This window comes from Colletotrichum scovillei, assembly GCF_011075155.1.
Source record: "Colletotrichum scovillei strain TJNH1 chromosome Unknown Contig00007, whole genome shotgun sequence".
NCBI lineage: Eukaryota > Fungi > Ascomycota > Sordariomycetes > Glomerellales > Glomerellaceae > Colletotrichum > Colletotrichum scovillei.
The window spans coordinates 1,429,758-1,452,395 of record NW_023336265.1 but is presented as its reverse complement, the minus strand read 5'-3'; the positions used below and the strand labels follow the sequence as shown (position 1 = coordinate 1,452,395).

General features: G+C 54.9%; 5 protein-coding genes across 5 annotated transcripts; 2 read left to right on the top strand and 3 right to left on the bottom strand.

Moving 5' to 3' along the window:
- Positions 1-1,809: 1,809 nt before the first annotated feature.
- On the bottom strand, positions 1,810-3,794 carry HER10_EVM0010694 (uncharacterized protein). The gene has a single exon (XM_035480146.1). The coding sequence runs from the start codon at positions 3,251-3,253 to the stop codon at positions 1,883-1,885; it is 1,371 nt and encodes a 456-aa protein (XP_035331814.1). The 5' UTR covers positions 3,254-3,794; the 3' UTR covers positions 1,810-1,882.
- A 993-nt stretch (positions 3,795-4,787) lies between these two features.
- HER10_EVM0006102 (uncharacterized protein) lies at positions 4,788-6,927 on the top strand. The gene is made up of 2 exons (XM_035475697.1): positions 4,788-5,360; positions 5,422-6,927. Exons 1-2 carry the CDS (start codon positions 5,106-5,108, stop codon positions 6,694-6,696), a joined length of 1,530 nt encoding a protein of 509 aa, XP_035331513.1. The 5' UTR covers positions 4,788-5,105; the 3' UTR covers positions 6,697-6,927.
- A 1,065-nt stretch (positions 6,928-7,992) lies between these two features.
- On the top strand, positions 7,993-9,087 carry HER10_EVM0005142 (uncharacterized protein; the record flags this gene model as incomplete). The annotated part of the gene is made up of 1 exon (XM_035474766.1): positions 7,993-9,087. One exon carries the CDS (start codon positions 7,993-7,995, stop codon positions 9,085-9,087), a length of 1,095 nt encoding a protein of 364 aa, XP_035331458.1.
- Positions 9,088-10,062: 975 nt separating this feature from the next.
- On the bottom strand, positions 10,063-11,450 carry HER10_EVM0004635 (uncharacterized protein; the record flags this gene model as incomplete). Its single annotated transcript, XM_035474271.1, has 3 exons — positions 10,658-11,450; positions 10,290-10,549; positions 10,063-10,213 (listed from the first exon to the last, which is right to left on the bottom strand). Exons 1-3 carry the CDS (start codon positions 10,847-10,849, stop codon positions 10,063-10,065), a joined length of 603 nt encoding a protein of 200 aa, XP_035331423.1. The 5' UTR covers positions 10,850-11,450.
- A 1,408-nt stretch (positions 11,451-12,858) lies between these two features.
- On the bottom strand, positions 12,859-19,405 carry HER10_EVM0011082 (uncharacterized protein). The gene is made up of 3 exons (XM_035480523.1): positions 18,279-19,405; positions 13,277-18,207; positions 12,859-13,219 (listed from the first exon to the last, which is right to left on the bottom strand). Exons 1-3 carry the CDS (start codon positions 18,805-18,807, stop codon positions 13,109-13,111), a joined length of 5,571 nt encoding a protein of 1,856 aa, XP_035331830.1. The 5' UTR covers positions 18,808-19,405; the 3' UTR covers positions 12,859-13,108.
- Between the last annotated feature and the right edge of the window lie 3,233 nt (positions 19,406-22,638).

Here is a 22,638-nt window from a genome sequence, read left to right as displayed (position 1 = left end):
AGTCACTTGACAGGTGGTTCGGCAGGTCGAACAGTAATCCTTTGTTTGATGCTTTTCGGAGCAACATTCTCTGACATGGAGTCAGTTAAGGACGGCAGAGCAGCAGAAATTGAGAGACTTGCGTTGAATAGGAGCCATCTTTGTCAGGAGACACCGTGGTAACCCGTGGGAATCCGTGGGAAGATGTTAGGGACTGAGAAGCAGACCTCCGTCCAGAGAAGAATTGAGAAGAGAAGCGAAAGAGGATTTTCGTCCGGGGGAAGATGTGAGAGAAGAAGCGAGAGAACTCCAAGACGTGGGATGAGGTGGCGAGCGGGGAGAAAGTCATCTGCTTGCCCTCTGGCAACTGCTTTAAGTCAGAATGGGAAAGAAGAAGGCGATTGACGCGGTTGGTTTCTTACCGAATGGATGATGTTGTCAGGGGCGTACTCATGTACTCTGAGTGACCCCATGGTACGTAGACATCTGGACAGCAGACTTGGGAAAGAGCAGGAAACTCAGAATCCAGCTGAGTTCCCATGGGAAGGATTCTTAGGGAAGGTAGGTACTGTGGCAGATGATGATGAGTATCTCATCGACGAGAAAGATCCAATTGTACTCACATTAGGTAGGTAATTTCGTAGGTAAGAGATCTCACTCGTGTCAGGTTGCCTAGCCCCTCTGTCCACGGCGGAAGAGCGCGTCGCGTGGCATAGAGCCTATCTGGTACGTTCGATAGGTAGAAAAGAGAAAGGTTCGAGATATGCTCGATGACTGATGCCCAGGATTGACGGTACTGCTCGACAGGTGGAAAGATCAATGTTGCTCTGTTGGAAATAGACTGCGTTGAGATGCTTCGAGGAACATATGAAGACGTGTCAATGACTCTAATGTTTTCAAAGGGAGTAAACCATAGTTAACCGTGAATTGATGCTTGAATTTCTGGTAATTTCATGCCTTGAAAGGCTAGGCTTCTCGACGACGAAGTGAGATTGTGAGTGGAAAAAAGGAAGGATGAAAGACCGAGAGGTCGGCTCAAGGAAATCAAGCCGGAGTGGCCTGGAAAGGAGTGGGACCGAGCTCCTACCTTGGAAGTACGTACGAGTGCGCGTTCTTCCAATCTGCCTGATGATTGATCCGAAAGATGTAAGGTTTCTACGGGAAGGAGGGAACCAAAGAGGGAGCGAGGAAGTGAGGAAACCGCCCGAGGTGGCTGACATGTTTGTCAAGAGCTTCATGAAGGATGTCCCCCTGACATCTTCATATGAAGAGGTCAGCGATCTGGAGATCCTGACCAAAGAGAATCTCGTAAATATCGGCAACCAGATCAACTCCGAGTGGGAGAAAAGCTCAGAACAAGTGCGGGCATCTAAACGGACTGCTAAGCTCCTCGAGGCCCGCCTCAAAGAGAGGGAAGCCATCATGGCCCAATACCGTTTAGAGGACGAAGCGGTCAGCCTCGATGATATCGAGGACGACGTCAACACCTTCGAGGAGAAGCGTAGCATCTTTCAATTCACCGTCAATGATCTTTTTGGCTCAGGGAGGAACTGAGGAAGGAGCCAGTCTCCGGGTTCAAGCAGGCCCTCACTCACATTATCCCACCTCAAAAGATTACCTAACTTGGTGTTTGGAAGACCTCGACGACAGACTCAGACTGATGGCTCTTGATATAGTCAGACAAGATGGACCAGATAGTCAAGCCTCATATTCATCCAAGAATCTTTAAACAGGTAGCCTTCATAAGGTAGGCTGAGGTTGCCACCACCACCAACCAACCAACCACCAAGGAATAAGGAATAAGGAAAGGAGTAGAAACCCATTGGAGTAGTGCATGTATACCATGTTCATTGATCATCTGTTCGCTTCTTCGCTTCGTAAAGTACATTATAATCCCATGCAATCACGACTCGCTAGCCTTCCGCTGCTTCTCCCGAACCGAATTGATGGACGAGCTGATACTAGCCTTGGACGAAGAGTGCCTCAACGACCTCTCCGCCACAGACTCGGCACCAGAACCGCTATCCCCGCGACTGATACTCCCCTCCCTCGCCAACGGTGATGAGATATCAGGCGTGACAGACCTCGACTCAATATTAGGACGCTTCGCCTTGGTCAACGTCTTCTTCCTCCGCTTCTCCGACGCATTGGACCCGGTGCTGGCCTTCCTACTAACAGAACCATCCCCGTCGTCGCTCGTCGCGGCCACGGACGGCGCAAGGCTGCGGCTCGAGCTCGTCGAGCTGCGGCGGTGCGCGCTGGTAGTGCTACTACGGCGTCTATGCTCGCGCTCGATGGCGGCGGCGCGGGGGTGCATCGTCGTCTTCTCGGGCGAGTGCTGGCGCGCGGGCGGCGGGCCGGCCTTGTCGATGCGGTGCCACGGCAGCCACCAGAACACGCCCCACCGCTGCTTGGCCACCTGGCGGTCGCGGGCTGCGAGCTTCTTCTGGATGAGGGCGCGGCGCTCGTTTTCCTTTTCCCAGTATTCGGTGCGGTAGATTTCCCAGTTTTCTCTAAATGTAGGCGTGAACGGCTTCGCGAGCAGGAGGAGCTTGACGTAGTCTCCGCCCGGGGCGAGGTCCTCCTCGTGGCCTCCCTTTTCCTCGTCTTCGAGCAGGACCGGTAGTGTTGGGTGGCTGTCGGCGGTGAGGCTCAGCTCCTTTTCGACTTCGCGCAGGATGGATGGTTCGACGTAGCGGTAAGACGAGCTGGCGGTGTGGGAGAAGAGTCCGTAGGTCAGGAAGAAGCCAATGGTGGAGAGGAATTCGGCCCACCAAGGTCGTCGGATAATAACCAGCTTAGAATTGAAACCTCGAAGGCCTCTGTTGGAAATGGCGAACCAACGGCGTGGCCACCTGATGCCTCGCTCCCATATTCCAGTAGCCCAGACCAATATCGCGGTCATGACACCTCCCATGAAGCAAATCTTCTCGAATGTTTCGACGCCCCAGTACACTGAGCCACCAACTCCACGTCCATCCTCACGCGGGGCGAAGAAGAGGGCGTAACCGAAACCGCTGATCCATGCGGTCAGCAAGGTGAAGAAGAATGTGTGATGGCGGCGGCGGGCGCGAAGCTCGAGATACTGCGCGCGGAGGGAGGCCTCGAGGATGAGGAGGTTCAGGTAGATCATGGACGGAGAGCTCGGGGTATGGATCAACGGGTCGCCTTGCTTGCCAGAGTCGGGGACGACGCCGGTGGTGCCGACGGCGGCCTTGGGCTCTTTGCCCGGCGGCGGGGCGCCCTTGACCAGCGAGTCAAGCTCGTCGGCCATGGTCTCGGTAGGGAGGACCTGTCGTCGCTCGGAAGGGGGGTTAAAGCTTTTCGGTGGTGATGCGGCGGTCAGGTCGCTTGGGGACGGAGAATTGAGAATTGGAGGGGCCTCGGCAGCCGCAGTCAGCAGCGGTCTGCAGACATGCGCGGTGGTCGGGGGGCGGGGGATGATGATGCGAAGCTGCAGGTGGACGGAGCGCAGGTGTGCAGAAGAGGGTGAGCAACAAGCAAAATAAAGCTGCTGTAGCTGCACTGCCCTTCGGAGGTGAGAGCTTTCTGCGTGTGTGCGTTCTGCTGGTGTTCGAGAAGCAAGGGCGGAACTGGAATCTGTCGGTGGTCAGATGTCAATCCAGGCCGACCGGGTGTGCTTCAGCTGGCGGGTTGGGGGTGGAAATTCCGCTCCGCCTGGCGGCAGGTGTGGACAGTGGGACGTCATAGGGAAAAGAGGCGGGGTGGCCCGAGCGCGGGGTGTCTGAACCAGTACGATAAGCGATTGCGATTGCGATAAGGCTTGTTGGGGAGCTGCCAGAGCAGGACACCTCAGGGAGAGCTTGACACGTGCAAATCGGTTGAAGATTTCCATTGACGATGGACAAGGCTTGATTTAATACGAGGCTCGAAGAGCCAAGGCTAATGAGCTGCTCAGGGATATTACGGAGTACGGATAACGGAGTACAAGGTTGCTCGGCTCTGGCTCGTCAGCAACATACTCATTTCCATCGTTTTCCTACACAATTTGCAAAGACCCTGAGTGCATTTTGATTGATGCCCCATAATGATTATGTGGGAGACACTGCACAGGAAAAGGTGTTTCCTCGTCCATGCTTTGTTTTTGAACCTCAGAGTTGAAACATACTCGACAAGCTAAAGAAGGAAGTTTCGTCTCTTCTTTAACTAAACTCAATTACTTTCTTCATGCAGGTCTCATGCAAATATTGACAGCAAATACCGGACAGATGCTGAGTACGGAGTACAGTTGTTTGGTCATAATCCGGCCACGATTCCACGGCCACGATGCTGTCTCAATTGACAGCCCCATTCAGATTGTTGCCTACATCGGGTAAGCGTCTCTATGATTGCGTAAGGTGCTGGAGGGAAATTGCACCGTCAGCTTCAGGCTTCAGCCTTGGAAGCATCATCTGACTGGGCCATCTACGAATTTCTCGAAGTACAAGCCAGTAGTCAGCTGCTTAGCCACATGTCCACCGGGAAATCGGAGGCTTGTTCTGTCTCTTACCGCCGACACGGCTCAATGCAACAGCTGCCCCCACTCTTCTACCCGCCAAACTCCGAGTGCTAAGTCCATGAACCGATCCGCATTCCCGTTTCTGGGGCACGTTGTTTTCCCCTTGGTGCTGTTCCTCACACAATGACCCCTGCCTGCTTACGCCCCTGTCGCTCAACTGCTCAACAAGCTTGTCGGTTTTTTACGGAGCCGTTGACATTCCGGCCGGGGCACCTGGCTTGCTTGTCTCTCATCGAACCCTCCCACCTTTTTGCCCACCGTCATCTTTTTGTCCACCCCTCTGCCACATCTCCGCGTCACCACTGCCCAGCACAACGGTGTCTCCGTCCTTCTTTTGTTACTGCACCTGCCTAGAACTCGGGAGGATGCTAACCCGGCGTTAACTGCATCTCTCTATCCCGCTCCGTATAGACTGCAGCCCCCCCGGTCCGCATTCTTTGCTGACTGATGAGTCGTCGCAAGTTTCAGAACATCCGCGCTCTGGACACACACCTCCGCCGCCCGCGGCCACACTGAACTGACGCCTTGCGCTACCCGTACTTTATTTTGCGACTTTTTGTATATAGACGGTTGGCCCCCGTCGCCACCACCCACAGCAACACCCGGCATGATACACCAACAAACAGCTTCTTCTCTAGTGAACGGGTCGCGACTCAAACTTGCTTCCTCACTACTAACATCGTCGTCTGCAACTGTCAAATCTCCCGCACCCAGCAAACGGACTTCTTCTGAAGACTCCGTCCCTCGCCGATCCCACCAAACTATGGCTGCCGCCGCCGCACCCCCCTCCGCTCCCAATGCGACAACTCGTCCCCCGGGAACCTACTTCCCACTGGGATACAAAGATGCCGTATATCAATGGGTAAGCAAGTCAATCAAGGCCCCTAGATCGCGGGGTAGCGTTGCTAACAAAAAGTCCGCAGTGGACAAGTGTAACTCCGCAAATGGCCGAACGCAACGTCCTGTCACACATCCCTTACCTCAAAGAAGCCCGCGAAAACGCCTCCCTCGACTCGACCAAGCCAGACCCCTTCGGCCAGCGCGTATGGAAGTCCCAAATGGTCGAGCTCTCCGGCAAGAACCGCGCCCTCAACGAATACTCCATCGAGCGCGTCGGCGAGGAGGTCGACAACAACCTCGTCATCGTCCACGGCTACGGCGCCGGCCTCGGCTTCTTCTACAAGAACTTTGAGCCCCTCTCCCGACCCAAGGGATGGAAGCTCTACGCCCTCGACATGCTCGGCATGGGCAACTCCACGAGGCCGCCGTTCAAGGTCACCGCTAAGGACCAGGAGGGTAAGACCCGCGAGGCCGAGGCCTGGTTCATCGATGCCCTGGAGGAGTGGCGCAAGAAGCGCAATATTGACAAGTTTACCCTCGTCGGTCACTCCCTCGGCGGATACCTCTCCATCGCCTACGCGCTCAAGTACCCCGGCCACCTCAAGAAGCTCATCCTCGCCTCGCCCGTGGGAATCCCCGAAGACCCATACGCAGTCAACGCAGCCATGCCCGAACCCGAAGAGTCGACCCTCCAAAACGAGTTCACACAGGACCAAAACGAAGTCACCAGTAACGGCTCCAACACAACAGCATCACGAAACACCAAGCCCAACGCACCCAAGCGTCCCCTCCCAGGCTGGCTCGTCTGGCTCTGGGACGCAAACGTCTCCCCCTTCAGCATCGTCCGCTTCACCGGCCCGCTCGGCCCCCGCTTCGTCTCCGGCTGGACCTCCCGCCGCTTCAACCACCTGCCCCAAGAAGAGTCCCAGGCGCTGCACGACTACGCCTTCTCCATCTTCCGCCAGCGCGGCAGCGGCGAGTACGCCCTGCCGTACATTCTCGCCCCCGGCGCCTTCGCCCGCAGCCCCATGGTCAACAGGATAGACGGCGTCGGCCGCCAGGTCATTGAGAAGAGCACGGGCGAGAAGCTCAGGGAGACGGGAATTCCCATCGTCATGATGTACGGCGAGAACGACTGGATGGACAAGAAGGGTGGCGTCGCGGCGGCCGAGAAGCTGAAGCAGGCTAGGTTGCAGGCGCTGCTCAACGGCACCGAGGAAGAGAAGAGGAGGGAGAATGGGTCGGCAAAGGTTATTGAGGTTTCCAAATCGGGTCACCACCTTTACCTCGATAACGCCGAGGAGTTTAATGACTACATCCTCAAAGAGATGGAAGATGTCCAGAAGAGCAAGCTATAGAGATTTGGGTTATGGACATTTCGGGAGTGGAGTGATTGGTGAAAATAGGGGCAAGCTTCACAGCCTTGCCAGCCAGAGGAGCATGTTTTTTGAGGCGTTTTTCGGGGGATTGCATTGCGTGACAACAGATCGAGCCTGAACACGGCCGACGGGAATATCCAGTGGGAGCGTTTGGCTTGGTATAATAGAGTCTGTTCAACCGTCTTATCTAGATGATGAATACAATTACATGACAATTCATTCAAACACAGTTTCTACTTGCATTGTGCCTCACATACGCCTTTCACAACGACAGAATCAGCGATATCTCTTTGTCTTTACCCAAGGCATCTCAAAAAGAGACGGGGACCGGCTCCCGCACTCGACCGGCCCCACGTACTTCGGCCGGCCGGACATTTGCGCAACGTCGACCGATGTCAACTAGTCCTTAATTACCCATGGAATAAGAACAGGGGGAAGACCATACTCATTTCGTGGGAAACATTTATATCTGCTGCAGACGAGCTTTCTAATCCACATCTCATTGTTGGCCATGTTCATGCTAGCATGTCTTTGACATGCTCAAGGCTCACAACTTCTAACACTTGATATAAGTCTCGATTTCCGCGAGCAACCTACCCCTATCCTCGAAATCGTTAGACTATCTCTCATAGAACGAAACATAAGGCGTCGATTCCGACAAGCTCTTCCAAGTTACACGTGATCCAACGCCGCCAAACTGCCATAATGAGTCTCAAAACCTCCACTGTCTCTCACCATCGTCGTGCCGACCCCGTGATCCGCCCCGTCGTCTCAACTTCTCAACTCACGTGTTGACCTAGACGAGCGAGGCCGAGAATCACGTTTTCGAATAATTTGATAGCTGCGTGACCGTCCGTCTGATATTGTTTGTTCGCTTAAGGGCGTCTAATGGGCGGCCTCTGAATAGGCGGTCGAACGGCCGAACAACCGCCCTCTCCCCCTTTTCCATATAAAACCCCCCCAATTCATCCACCCGTCACGATACTTTCACTGTTGTTTCCTTAGCAATCATTTTCTTCACTCGAAACACTCTTCCCAATTTCATCAAGTTCATTCTTGTCATTCACTCATTCTAGTCAAGCCAGTATCTGGGATACTCCTTGACTAGCAAACACCCTCCACTTCTTCCTCCGCAGCATCGTGACTCTTCGTCGTCCAGAGCAAACATCACGATCAGTCACCAGCCTTGCAGCCTTCTTTTTCACAGCTTCGCCCGAACTCAAAGCCTTCATAGCTCCCAAGATCCGTCGCAGAACACTGCTCACCAACTTCATCATGTCCAGCCCTTACAGCCAGTTCCTGGATCTCGACAATACCCGGGATCAGTACGCCTTCGAGGATCCAGATATCTTCCAGGACCCAATCCTCAACGACGTGTCTCTCTTCGGACCCGACGAGTTCCAACAGCCATACAACCCTCCTCAGTCGCAGTACCAGCAACCATACAACCCCCCTCAGTCGCAGTATCAGTCGCCATACACCAACAACTTTCAGCAGTCGAACTACCAGTCTCCATACAACAACATCAACAACCCCTACCAGCAACCGATGAACAACAACGCATACATCCAGCCTCCCCCTCCTCCCCAACAGACACCCACCTCGACCGAAGAGCCCCCCTCCAAGCGCCTCCGATCTCGCCACTCAAAGCTCGTCCAAGTCCCAGCTCGCTCAACCACACCCGACGGCGAACCCCCCTACCACCTAACCCTCTTCTCCTCCCACAACCTCCCAGGCACAGTCTCCTCCCTCCTCACAGCCCACCTCCAAGTCCCCCTCTACACGACCCTCAAAGAGCGCACCCGCCGCGAGAACGAAATCAAGCACCTCTTCTCCGTCGACACACACACAACTCTCCCCCCTCCCTCGCCGCGCGTCAAGAATCTCCCAGGCCCCACCGACACCTCATCCTCCAAGATCTACAAGATCCGCGCCGCGCCCTACCCCCCCGAGATAACCTCCCTCCCCCCTCAACCCGACCTCGGCAAATTCGTCAAAATCGACGACTCCCTCGGTCCCAGAGACGACCCTAGGCGCATACAGGCAATGGATTACAACAACCACCTCGCAGCCTTGCGCCTCCGCAACCTCAAGAACCGCAACAACGTCGCCGCGATGCGCAGCCGCAACCGGCGTGACAGGGCAGCGGTGCTACGCGCCGAGGACGCGAGCTTCGCCAAGGCGGAGTGTCGGTACTGGAAGGCCAAGGCTATCGCTGCTGGCGCGGACCCGAAGGGTTGGGAGTATTTGCCGGGTGTGGCCAAGGAGGCCGTCGCTGCGGATTATCGGATTGATGCCTTGGATTTCTTTCAGGATGTGGGCGAGGTTGCGCCTGCGACGCCCAAGAAGGCTCCGAAGAGGAAGCGTTGAAGCAGGAGATAAAAACACGAGAGGAGAGTTTTCGTTCTGAGTGAGGATTGGGATGTTGCTTCAGTGGGTGCTGTTGGATTATGAACGGACGAGGAACGAGGTTGCGTGGCTTGGCTTTTCTTGAGGGGACTTCTTGTCATTGCTTTGCCCCCCTTGGCGAGTTTTGCATCGGCAGGGGGAGTATCCTTTCGGGGGCTGTTTGACAGAGTGTTGTATTTGCAGATACCGCGGGAGTTTGATACCCAGTTCTAGGCGTTCACCTGTTTGTTTCTTACTTAGCTCTCCACTCAATACTATAACTTCAAATGAACCAACGATACCTACTAGTGACACCTCGGACATGCTAGACTTGAACAAACTCGTCTCATCTGTTAGCCTCATTGGGCAGGAGTCTTCGGTTACGCGACTGTATCGAATGACCGTCATGTGAGGAATCGAGGACCCTTGGGATAATGTTGCTATTGGCTCTGGAACAGCGTAAGAGTCAGCTTTTAATGTAGACTACCATATATGAGAAGCCTTGCCGTGGTCTCGTGAGGGCATCAACCACAGGTGGGAAGGAGGCCAGGCTTACGTAGTGTTCAAGGCATGAAGCGTGTCTTATAGGGAGCATCTCTTCGAACGGCATTTCAGTTAACCCATCTGGAAGTGAAAACTCAGACGGAATGCTGGAGGTCAAGTGGAAAACCTCACGTTCAGACTGGCAATTGTAGGAGTTCGCGTAGAATAAAATTAGCTACTAATTATAGCCAGTGGTATCTCTCATCAAACCGTTTAAAGCCCAGATCATGACTCTCCCTCCAGAACTGTCCGAGAGGATCCCGGCCGCGTCGTTGTTTCCATCTAAACCAAAGAACTCCATTCATTATCAAGTCCAGATCCAACCCAGATATTATCGCAAATTCTCTCCTTCTCAAATTTGTTCAAACAGAACGTTGTCACTTCCAGACTTGTGACACTTGTAGTCTGAGGAGCTCACGGCTCGTTAACGGAAGGCTGAGACCGCGACTTGCTCTCCGCCTTGATGCTCCCCATCTCCGACCCGTGACCCGTCGAGACGCCATAGCAAGCCGGGTCAGAAAGACATCCCTTGATGTAATAAAACAACACAATCGTCATCAAGACCCTGAACGCATCTTGTTAGCAACCATGTCATAATCCACAGTCGAGTAAAGCCATGGACAGAAGAAAAAAAGACATACCAGTTCACTGCACCGACGGCAGCAGCACCAGCCATACTACCCCCATACCGCTTCTCCTCCGTAGTCGGCCCAAAACACGTCCCCTGAACGCACGTATCTCCCAAGAACAGCGCCGCGATGCTCGCAGACCACGCCCAGCCCGACAGCCAAAACAGGCAATTCGTGCCGTAGCCGATGAGGACGGCGATGCGGAAGTAGAGGTGCGCCGCGAACCGCTCGAGGATCATGGCGCCGCCTAGGACGAGGAGGGTAAAGAGGGACTAATCGCGGGTGCGGTCAGTAAATTAACTTGGTTTTGGGTGACATGTCTGGTGTTTGGGGCTGAGAGTAGAGGTTGGAAGAGGGGAGACGGTGGGCAGAAGACGTACCACAAAGAGCATGAAGCCCGGCGGCCCGGTATAGCTGCTCGAGTAGGCGCCCAGCAGCGACAGGCAGTACGCGCAGGCGGCGAGCACGGCGAGCGAGAGGACCAGGACGGCGACGCGGACGATGGAAAAGAGGGCTGGTGTTGGCGGGGCGCCTTTGCCCATGAGGCCTCTGATGTTGTTTGCGCCCGTCATCTTTTCGTTGATGTTTTATTGTTCGGTGTCGTTTTCCTAACTTTCTAATCCCTTTCTTTACAGGCGAAATGACGCGGTGTGTTGGCTGCGATATTATTCGAACGTTTCGTGATGGCTTCACTTGTGCAGCGCTTTAGTAGGTGTAGGTGAAGATATGTATTAAACACTCAAAACCAAGCCAGCAAAAAGAGACACAAGCGAATGTGAATGGACGTAAACAGAATACACCACACAGTCAATAAAAAGCCAGATCAACTACCTGCGCGCACGATGGGGGGACGTCCGTTTCCTTATACCTCCTCTCTACAGCAAGCCCACGTAATAAAGGAGGTGTTCAAACTGCCTCCTTCAAACACGCCCAGTCCGTGGTCTTGCATGACAACGGCCCCAACCATATGAGATTTGATCCAAGATCCAAACAAGCCTGCAAGGCCTGCGCCACACGAAAAAAAAATAAAGAGACCGCAGAGACACCCAGCGCAATAACAACTAGACAACTCCAACCTAAGGACAGGGAAAGTCTGATCACAGTCGGCTGAACGACGCTCGGTCACGGTCCTCGACCACCACCACACTGGCACACCTGTGGATAGAGGACCAGAATGACGGATGATCGACAGATGGAAAACGCACTTAAAAAAGGGATGCATCGATGCATAAACCACCTTCATTCCCACCATGCAGGGGCCTCTCCCGCTTTTGCAGCATATAATTGGCCGACACGGCTGGTTCCTGATTTATGCTCCTTTCATCCACCCCAGTCATCGCGGCAGTGCAAAAGCCCAGACACCACCAACAACTTACAAGCACACGCTCGTCGATCACTGAACCGGGATCAGAGCCGGGTGCCGGCAGGAGCGATCCAGTGGGGAAGGGGGAACCAGCTGGGAGTTGGGAGTTCCCATTGTCCTCCTCTTTTAAATGTATTAACCTCTTCGGAGGCGGCGAGAACGATTGGAGTTGAACAGGTTTACACGAGTTTCAAAATACTCACCAGCCAGGGTTCCTCGTCGCGGGATTCAATGCAAAGAGACCCAGTTGGCCCCTATTCTGAGCAACTCCTCATAATCTAGCAAGACATCCAACAAAAAGAGAACATGGTCTTTATTCGGCCCATGTGTGAAATGTTTCTCCTGTCAACATACTGTCAATCCCAAAAGAAAGCGACACAAAACAAAACATCTTCACATCAGACGAACCTCCCCATCTCCAAAAAAGACTATACGGTCTCAGGTGGGACAAAATGGAACAAGAAACACAGGAGCAGCACAGGTAAAACGCTGAAACGAAAACCAGGACGCGAAAACAAAAAGAACGCGCAAGCTGAGAAGAGATGCACCACTTCCTTTGCCGAACACTGAACAGCATCTCGTCGCATTCTGTCATTCCTTTCATCCAAGATAGGCACCCATCAACGCGTCAAACACCAGACGCTGCACGTCTAAGCCCGCCTCCTGCCTTACCGCCATGCCGCCCAACACCCCTCTGAAAACCTGCGACAGCTCAGCCATTGATCAAAGACCTCCTGAAATGTCCCAGCGCCAACGCAGTCGCGACTACCATAGTACCAACAGCACGTAAAACCCAAACTCCTTCCCTTTACCAGAATAGCATCTCCTCAATTCTCAACTACCAACATCATTTACCAATATTGCCATTACAGTCAAGATTTCGTCTCTCCCTTTGACCCCCTTGTGCAGTGCATGCTAGCCCCAATCGCTCGCTGTTCGTGATTTGACTGCTGCACCCCCACCTCACCAGTTCATCCCATTTCATCAGACTGGCCATGTAACGAGACCAGGATGATGTTGCATTCCTGGCATCTTGATCGCCGCTATTCGCCCGAACAGGTGGGAAAGGGAGTACAATCACATATCCTGATAAGCAAGTATATGGCGGGGTAGAACTTGTGTCTGCTACCCAAGGTACTCTAGAAAAACCATTATTTTGATTGGGTTAACATCACGTCAAAAATCGCACCTGGCATCAAATCACATACGCGATTCAAATGGTTGATACAGATTCTATTGTGGCATCGAGGAACTAGCTTCTACCGTTGTTGCGCCGTTCCCAACATGTGCATTAACTCGTCAATTCATCCGACGATGATGATCATGCGACTACACTCCTCCCAAAGTGTACCCGCAGTCTATACTCCCAGGCTTGTATGATGTCAAAAACGACCAAAGTGAACAAGCAAGATCCCATGCCTGCCTATATCCCATGAACTAGAAATGCATTGTACAGTCTACCCGCTTTTTAAAAGTTTGCGACAGCCACCGCAATCGCTTGCGTCTCAGAGTGTGAGATGGAGACGCTGATGTCTGAGAGGCCAACCTTCTTGGCAGCGGCAGCAGCTTCGCCGTGGAGCTATCATCATATTAGTAAACAGTCTCAAGAGGCTATGGTGTGGTGAGTGAAGCTTACCTTGACAGTGGGGGCACCAGACTCGTCCTTGGCAATCTCAATGTCCTTCAGCGGCGCACCGGCACCCTTGCTAGAGACGCCAAGAGACTTGAAGACGGCCTCCTTTGCGCTCCACCGGCCAGCGAACGAGCTCTGAGGGCTGGGCGCGGACTGGCAGTACTTGATCTCACCGGCGGTGAAGTTGCGCTCAATGAACGTCTCGTTCTCAATGTTAATGGCGGAGATGTCCTCAACGTCGACACCGACGTTGCTGTTCTTGTTGGCGACCTTCTTGGCCAGACCCTCCATCATGTCCTGGGTGGCCTTGGCCGCCGTGGAGGTGACAGTCTTCTCAGACGCCTTCATGAAGTTGGAGGGGTAAGAGATGGTGGAGGTCTTCTTGTCCTCGGTGACGCGAGCATCGGGGTTCAGAAGAACCTTGCTGAGCTGCTCGTCGGTGTAAGGAGCGTTGGACTTGGGCACGAAGAGCGTGTTGTTGACCAGGCCCTTGTGGAAGAAGCTGTAAGCCTTCTTCTGGCGAGCGTTGACCTTGGCAGAGTACTCCTCGTACGTCTTCTCGTCAAGGGTAGCGAAGAGGTACTTGGGGTGGACACCGATGGCCTGGGCACCCTTCTGACCGAAACCGAAAGAGGTGACGGAGAAGGCCTTGATACCATCGGTCTGGATGGTGCGGCTGGGGTAGACAATCATGTCGAACTGCTCCATGATGGGGTCGACGTTGTCGGCGTTGCGGTTGCCCGGGACCAAACCGGTGTTGAGCACCTGCAAGCAGCCGTTCATCATCCAGGCACCGGCGGCACCCTTGGGGTGACCAGTAAGGTACTTCTGGAAGATACCCATGACCGCGTTACCCTTCTTGCGGCCAAGGTGGCGGAGCTGCTGGCAGATGACAGAAGACTCGTTCTTGTCGTTGGCCTTGGTGGAGGTTCCGTGGAAAGAGGCAACCTCGAGGTCGTCGATGGTGAGACCCCAGGTAGCGAGGGCACCACGGAGAGGAGCAATCTCCGGGTTGTTCTTCCAGAAGTTGTTGCCGAGGCTGCGGAGAACATCCTTCTCCTGGCGCTCGGCCTCTCTTTTGATGTGCTCAGCGCGGTCGTGAGCGTACTCCTTCTCGTTGACCTCCTGGCCCTGAGCCTTGATGGCCTCGACCTCATCGTAGAGGTACTCGAGCTCAGACTCCTGCCACTGCTTGATCTGCTTCTTGCGAAGCTCGATCTGGCGGCGACGGTAGTTGATGTCGAGCAGAGGCGAGGGGAATTTGCCGGCGTGCTCGCGGGCAGTGGTCAAGACACCCTGGCCAGGAGCGGGGACGGATCGGCCAATCTTGTCGGTAGCAGTGGTAGTCAAGGCCAGAATACCATGGATGGGCATGCCCATGTCAAGGGCGAGCTTGGCGGTCATAATAAGCTGGACACCGCAACCCTGGGACTCCATGAATCCGTTACGGGTGGTGGTGGTGGGACGCGACATCTCGGCGGGGGTACGGCCGTGGGCAAGCTCATCGACGGCGTTGCTGGTGGCCTTCATGTTGGCGAACTCGTAAGAGCCCTCCTCACCGAAGTCATCGAAACCACCGACGAAGACGATGCGAGCCTTGCCCTCCATGATGGTCTCGTAACCAATGTCGACGGACTCGACAGCGGTGGCGCAAGCACCGACAGGGGTCTTGATGGGACCGGAGGAAGAGATCAACAACATGTTAACCCAGGCGGCCATGGTGTTGATGAAAGACTCCTGGAGAATGTCGTTCTGGACGGGCTTGTCGAGGTAGCGGTCTCTGTGCATGCCACGGAGAGCGCCAGCACCTCCCATACCGGATCCGATACAGTTGCCCACCTCGGAAACGTGGACGTACTTGTAGAACTCGTAGGGGTCGGTGATACCGGCCGACAACAGAGTCTCGGCAACGGAGACAAGGACGAAGAGGGTGACGGGGTCGACCTGGGAGACAATGTCCTCGGGGACACCGTATCTCTTGGCATCCCAGCCGGTGGGAATCTGGCCAGCGACGAGTCTGTCGAAGCGGAGAGCCTTGGGGATCAAGAGAGCAGCTCCCTTCTTCATGCGGACAATGTACTCGCCAGACTCGGGGATCTCAAAGATCTCGACCTTGTCGCCGTGCTCACGCTTGAACTCCTCGGCAGTCTCCTTGGACGCCTCGAAGGGCTCGAGGTCCTCCTCGATGACAACCTCGTGAAGAAGCTGCTTCTGCTCGGGGTCGTAGCCGCCGAAGAGCTCAGGCTCGATGAGACGGATACCCGAGTGCTCAAGGATGTACTTCTCGTACTTCTGCTTGATGTCCTTGTCATCGACGGGCTCGCCAGTCTTGGCGTCAACCCAGCCGGAGTAGGGAGCAGGCTTGCCCTTGATGGGACCGTTGTGATTCTTGATCAGACCCATGATCCAGGCCATCTCAACGCAACCCTCAAGGGAGAACTCGCCGTGAGCCTCCATCTCCCAACGGGTACGGGAGTTACCCCAAGGACCGACCTCAGCGAAACCGGTGACGACAACAACCTTCTCCAAGTCGACCATGCCCTTGAGGCGGTCGTTGAGGGGAGCAATCTCCTCCTCCCAGTCGGGAAGGGTGGGGAAGTCGAACTTGAGGTTGGCACGGGGCTCAACAAGGGTCTTCTTGTAGAGAGCCTCAGAGTTGGGGCCGTTGACAACCTTGTTCTCAATGGCAGTCTCCTTGGTGACAGCGCGGCGGACCTCGCTAGTCTCCATGATGTCCTTGCGGAGCTTGGTCATGGTCTGGTTGAGGTCGGGGATGAACTGAAGACCACCGTTCAGGTCAGCGAAGACGGGCTCGCTCTGGCAGAGGTCGACAACAGCAGGAGACATGAGACCCAAAAGGTTGAAGGCCATCTCTTGCTGGGAGAAGGTACGAACACCGAAAGCCTCGACGCCCTCGGCGACCACGTTGTTGCCGCTCATGAGACCAGTACCACGGGTCCAGCCAATGACGGCACCGCAGATGGTGAGGTATTGACCCCAGTCCTCAGAGTGCCATCTGTTGAACAGAGTCTCCAGAGCAAGCTTGGACTCGGAGTAGAGACCATCGTTACCGAAGGTACCGTGGTTGGGGGACAGAGGCAGGACGACCTGGGCGGGACGAGTTTCGAAACCACGCTCGGCCTTCTGAGTCTTGACGCTTCCGAGAATGCGGAGCAAGTTGGTCAACATGATGCGGTGAGCCAGCTCGGAACGAGAGTCGATCTGGTCGATCTGGCGTCCGTTCTCGGGAATGGCAGCGAAGGGCACGATGAAGTCGAGATCCCAGCCGAGACCGTTCTTGGGGTCGTAGATGTAGTCAATGAGAGCCTCGCAGTCCTGCTTGCTACCCTGGTTGAAGGGCACAACAACAAGCTGGGAGCCACGGGCACCGAAGCGGGTGTACATGGACTGGTAGTACTCAGTGACCTCGCGAGAAAATCTGCTGGTAGTGACGACAACCTTGGCACCACCGCTGATGAGGCCCTGAAGGACCTCGGCACCGATGGAACCGGCACCGGCACCAGTCATGAGGGCGTGCTTGCCAGCGAAGGTGACACCGTCCTTGGCAGCCTCCTCAAGAGACTGCAGGTAGTAGCCGGTGAGCTTCTTGCTGTAGTCCCAGCCGTGAAGGCTCTTGCGCTTGAGGTGCAAGAAGGGAATGGTCTCGACCTTGCCGGGCTTGGCCTTCTTGGAGGGGCTGTCCTCATTGGGGATGATCTGGTTCTCGTTCATCGCGAGAGAACGCAAGACGTCGCCGTAGAGGTTCTTGATCTCGAGCTGCGAAGTCTTGGACATCTTGTGCTGCTCCTTGATGAGCTTGTAGATGCGGCGCAGGTCGTTCTGGACCTTGGTGCGGTTGCCGTACTCGGAGATCTTGCCACCCTCAGCCATCTGCTGGACGTAGTGCTCCAGCTTGCGGCAGCTGGCGCGGGGGACCTCCTCGTAGTTGAGGTTGCCGCGAGCGTCGACGGTGGTCTGGGGACCGGTGGGGACAGCAACGTCCTTGTAGACGGGGTTGGCGTTGAGAACCTCCTTGCAGTTCTCGATGAGCTGCTCACCAAGCTCCTTGGCGAGCTTGTAGGTCTCTCCGCGCTCCGCAGGGCAGTTGTCAATGTGGTACTGCATGAACTCGACGAGGGTGGGGTTGGAGCGGTTCATGATGCGGATGCACTGGCTGACAATCTCACGGTCGACAGCCTTGAGGCGGCCGAAAATGATGTCGTAGTACATGTGAAGGGCATCCTGGCGCGCCCAGTTCCAGGATGAATCGTAGGAGCGAGCCTTGAGGGAGCTGAAGACGGGCTGGATGCCGGCGGCGTAGAAGTCACCGTGCTCGGCAGTCCAGAGGTCGAGCTGGGACTGAAGGACCTTCTCGGACTCCTGGGAGTTGAGGTAGGCCTTGTCACCGGCACGGAGATCCAGCTTGAGGTATCTCGCGAGGAGCTCAAGCTGCTGCTTGAAGAGGGCGCGCTGGTCCTTGGTGAGGGCATCGATGGCCGCGGGGTCCATCATCATGCCACCACCGGAGCCGCCGGCCGCGGCACCAGCCTGAGGGGTGCTCAAGCTGATACCAGCAGTGACGGCGTACTTCTGGGTGACGTCGTCCAGGAAAGCCTTGGCATCAGCCTCGGATCCCAGACGAGCGGGGGGCTCCATGGTGAGAGCGAGCAGGAGAGTGCCATCCTGTCTTCCGGAAGCCAGACCCCATCTTGTCTCGAGGTATTTTCTCGCGGCCGTGATGTTGAAGCCACCGGGCATCTTGGAGGAGATCAGGCGGGCAATAAGTGCCTGAGATTGCTTGCCAAGCTGACCGTCGAAAGTGGCCTGCATGGAGGAACCGAGCTCGTCGAGAGGAACATCTTCGGGCTTCTCTGGTGTTGAACCGAATTCCTTGCCGAGGTCACCAAGGATTTCGTTCTGAAGGGTGGATTTGCCTGTAAAAAATAGGGGATCAGCAGGTTGCTACAATTGGCAGTGGGGAGTTTTTGAAAATTTCGCTACTCACCGCCAACAAGGTCCTTGATGGCCTTGCTCAAGGGAACCTCAGCCAAGGGCTTCTTGAGCTTCTGAGCAATAAGAGCTCGCAGAATGTCGATTGCCTGGACGGGGGCATCGGCAACCTGAGCGGCAGGGCCGGCGCTGGGCGGGGGAGGAGCCGCAGCAGCGGGAGCGGCAGCAGCCGCAGGGGCAGAGGAAGAAGCAGCGGCCGGCGCGCTCGATGAAGCGGCAGCTGGCTCTGGCTCCTCCTCGATGGGGTCGGCCTCGTAGTAGATTTCCTTTGCGTCCTTGTTGTAGCAGAGGATTTGACGCTGGACGGACTTGGCGGCATCGTAGGCTTCGTACTTTGAGGCGAGAGTGCGCTTAGCCATCACACCGAGGGTATCAGCGGGACCGATTTCAACCACCCTCTCGGCGGTCTTCTCGGCCAGGAAAACATCTTGGGTCTCAATCCACCGCACGGGCGAGGCGAATTGGTAGGCAAGCAGCTCCACGAGGAGAGTGTGGGCAAGCTCTTGCTCGACTTCGGGACGCATTATGAACAGCTGGGAGGAGCTGGAAAGCTCAATGACACGGAGCTGGGAGAAGAACCGAGAAATTGAGGGTATCTAGAAGTCGTCGTCGAAGTTTTGACGATTTGGAGGGGTATATGCTGTTCGTGGGAGTCCGTGGGAGAGTCGGAATTCTGGAACAGTGTGTAATGGCGTTGGTGTCTGCGGTGAGGGTATATGTGAAGCAGACAAAGCTCGCAAGACTTTTTTTTTCTGGACAGTGGGTGGTGGCTGTTCAAGGGAGAATCAAGTCCGCGCCAGAGAGAGGGAGGGACAAACTGGCGAAGGCGAGCGAGGGAGATGTAGAAGTGGTTTGGAAGTTGGGAGGACCACGGATGAAGGGAAGATGGTTGGATTTGATTGAAAAAAAAGAAGAAGAAGAGACAGGCTCAATGTTGATGGCTCTGGCCCCTCGATATCGGGTCACTGGCACTTGATTGACTTTCTTGGGGGGCGTCTACTTTGTGAGGAGAGGACACCAACTGAAAAGGGAGGGATGGGATTGGGAACAACAGGTCCCGTCAGGAAAAAAAGATGAATGTTGAACCAGGCAAGGGCCCCCACCGGCTCAAGGAAGATGAGCAGAGTGCGTGAGAGTAGAGAGGGAGGGAGTGTGTAGTGTACTGCGTATGGAGGGTTTTCCCAATGTCGAGGTACCTCAGGTGAGGTCAGGTACAAGGTACATGCAAGTAGGTGTTGGTGTACATTCACCGGGGACACCACTCGTGGAAGTGAGGATGGATGGATGGATCCATGAGGTGAGGTGGACGGCGGGGGGGTAATGTCTCGAGACATTCGACTGGCCATTTTTCTCTCTATCTTTTTTTTTTCTTCCCTCTCTCTTAGCCTTCGTCCTCCAGTTCTGCCTCCCGAGGGGGTACGTAGTACGTGGGAGGAAAGGCGGCAGGGCCCTGGGAAAGGAACATACAAGTGGGTCCGTCTTAGCCTGCCTTGCCTCGCGATGGGAGAGCCGTGAACTTCCCGGCACCTCACGCGTTGTCCCCTTCAAGTTCCCATGTTCCCCCCATGCAGGTGGGAAGAAAGCTGCTGGCGTGTAAATTGCCTGGGAGGCGTGTGGTCGCTTTTGGTTTGGTGTGTGTGTGGCTTTACCGCTGCTGGGTGCTGCTGGTTGCTGGCTTCCATTCTTTTCTTGGGTGGTTTGGCTGCAACGCCTGATTGGTACGTACCTCGCTGCGTCGAAAGCTCCTCAACCATATTCAGACGCTTTCCCCAATCGAGCTTGGGATGATCAGGGGGCCTTCCCCACAAAACCATTTCATTGGGGGAATGCAGGGTGGGAACCGTGGGACGGGTGGAGCACGTCTTTTTGGGAGGGACGGCAGGGAGGGCAATCCGCAATCCGTCATTGATGCCAAGTTGACGTTGGAGTTGAGGCGTGAGGCGTCACCTATGCAAAAAAAAGGTTTCGGGTACGGATAGGCAACATCCATCCATCTAAGTATTCATGATCCAGCAAAAACCAGCTCATCAAGAAGACGTGATGAGGGGTGTCACCGGTTTCAAGATTTCCAACCTCACCCATACCGATACTATCTATACATCATACCAATCCGTACTTATTATGTGTAAGCTACCTACCTCAACCTCACCTCTAGACGTGTTATTTGTGTTTGATCCCAAGAGCTTCTTTCTCAATTCAGGTCATCACATCCAACAACGTACAAGCCACGTAAAGCATGAATTCTTTGGGACCAAGCTTTTCTCACCATCGCATACTGATACGTAAGATATCTTGTCACCTGGCTAGACCGAAGCCAGTCAGTGCTCCTCGTCTTCCGTGCGAGTGAACGAGCAAAGTGGCAGCTGCCGCATCATCGTGCTGCATGCATTATCCACCAGTCTCAAATGACTCCTTCCGTGCGCCTCCTCGCTATCTTATCGCTCCCCTCTATCAAATATCAAACGAGGCTTTGCGCCTTGTCTCTTGTCTGCCACCTCTTCAAGCCAGCCTGTCGTGTAATGCGAAGTGCGGGTACGTGCCATGTTGCGAGGCGGGATGAGACAAGACCAAGCAAAGTAGCTGTACCTGATTTACAGCTTCACATCCCAAGGCTTGCCAGCTCTCGGGCTCTTTCCCTTGGGCTAGGCTGACACGGCTGGGCGTTGTCCTTAGCCTCGTGTGGCGCGCGTTCAATGTCTTGACTTCTTCTCGTCGTCTCTCTGCCCGACGTCTACTTCCTCGCCGTGCTCGCTGCCCTTTCCCGAGCTGCCGGAATGTTGAATTCGGGCTAGTGGCCGCCGTACCTGCCCCTCGAGTCCTCGACTCTATTTAGCGCCTGCAGCAAACGTTTAGCCCCTCGCGAGGCTCTGGGTGTTGATGATCTAAGTCTGAGACCTCCCAAGCTTCACCTCACTTCTGGCCTTGAGATGTACCCGTTCCGATGACCCTTAACTCTGATTGTGCCTCTATCAGCTCATCCTTATCGCTGCATTCCTGTTGGCTACAGTCTCTTGCAACGTTCAACGACTACCCACACACTTTCCTCTGGAGGGGGAGAAAGCTGTAAGCTTGTTGGAGCTTTGATGCTTGGCGGGATGTTGATACCGATACCGATAAGAGATACGGATAGAGCTACGGCTCTTCCCAACGGGCAACGACACACACACACACAGCTCTGATGTGAAAAGTGTCATCAACGGCATGGCTTTTTGTATACGTGTACGAATTTGGTACGACTGCGGCAAGCTGTGGGAAAGTAGTGTCATGATAAGATATCTTCTGCTCCGTCACCCAACGGGGATCCGGAAAGTAACAGCCGCAACTCCTCATCAACAAGCCAAAAAAAGGCCTCCATGTTGCAAGCAGAAGGCCATGGAAGAGTGGAAGGGGAAATGGGAGATGGAGGGCGAGGAGGGGCAAAAGTGGTCGCTGCTCCAGGAACCCGCCAAAGTTCGATGGGGGTGTCATGTAGCGATACCTCCTTGGCGACTGGAGCTGTACTCCGTATACAGTAGACGACGGGTTGACCCAAGCTTTTCCTGTCGAGGCTCGAATCTGCTGTCTGAGGGGCAGAAGGGCCTTGGTTTGCCTCAGCTCTAGCCCTGGCCAGGCCTAGGAGGAACTACTCAGTTCGAACTTTACTAAGCTCTTGCTGACCTTTCGGTTGCGTACGACGGGTTGCTCCAGTTCTTCAGTAGATGAGCCACGAAAGGTGGGTGAAGATGCCCGGTTCATGGAAGCCTCAGTCAACAAGTCATTGTGATGCGCAACAAACCACAAACTGCGACCTGTCTCTGACCGCTCATCACCAGGAGCATTCTTCAAACACTCAACTCAGCTCGCCCGAGCCAACCGAGAGATGTCGATGAACAATCGGAGACCGAGTGAAAGAGCTCGGTGCAACACTTGTCGATATTCGAGGAATCCAGCCCTGTTCCTCATCAGTTCATGCTTAAAAGCCTGGGCTTGGCTGGGCAGCGGGCAAGCGGTATGTCTTACTGAGATGGTGCCTAGGTACGATTCTCATCGCTATTCGTTAACCCTCCACGTATGGCAAGGGAAGATACACAGGGCATTGTGGTACGCAGATACTAGAGCTTGCATTCCTGGACGACCGGCCGCCCGCGTGGGCGGCGTGGCATGGCGAAGAGATAGCTCCCGCCTCAGCAAGCCAGAGCTGCGAGTGCGGCGTGGCGGCTGGTATCGGTACATCAAACATGTACATGCCGTTCTCCCTGCCGGATCCCCTTCCTCAGGGTCCCGCGCATTTCCCATCGTCCCCAGCATCGAGCCCCAGGCGTGGGGTGAAAGCGGTGGGGAGAAGGAGGCGGCAGAATATTGGATACGACGCTAGA

Bases quoted from the DNA above. Each gene is read 5' to 3' on its own strand.
- HER10_EVM0010694 (XM_035480146.1), bottom strand. From the start codon at position 3,253: ATGGCCGACGAGCTTGACTCGCTGGTCAAGGGCGCCCCGCCGCCGGGC.
- HER10_EVM0006102 (XM_035475697.1), top strand. From the start codon at position 5,106: ATGATACACCAACAAACAGCTTCTTCTCTAGTGAACGGGTCGCGACTC. The intron at 5,361-5,421 runs GTAAGCAAGTCA...AAAAGTCCGCAG, and splicing joins AAGATGCCGTATATCAATGG to TGGACAAGTGTAACTCCGCA.
- HER10_EVM0011082 (XM_035480523.1), bottom strand. From the start codon at position 18,807: ATGCGTCCCGAAGTCGAGCAAGAGCTTGCCCACACTCTCCTCGTGGAG. The intron at 18,208-18,278 runs GTGAGTAGCGAA...TATTTTTTACAG, and splicing joins CATCAAGGACCTTGTTGGCG to GCAAATCCACCCTTCAGAAC. The intron at 13,220-13,276 runs GTAAGCTTCACT...ATATGATGATAG, and splicing joins CTGGTGCCCCCACTGTCAAG to CTCCACGGCGAAGCTGCTGC.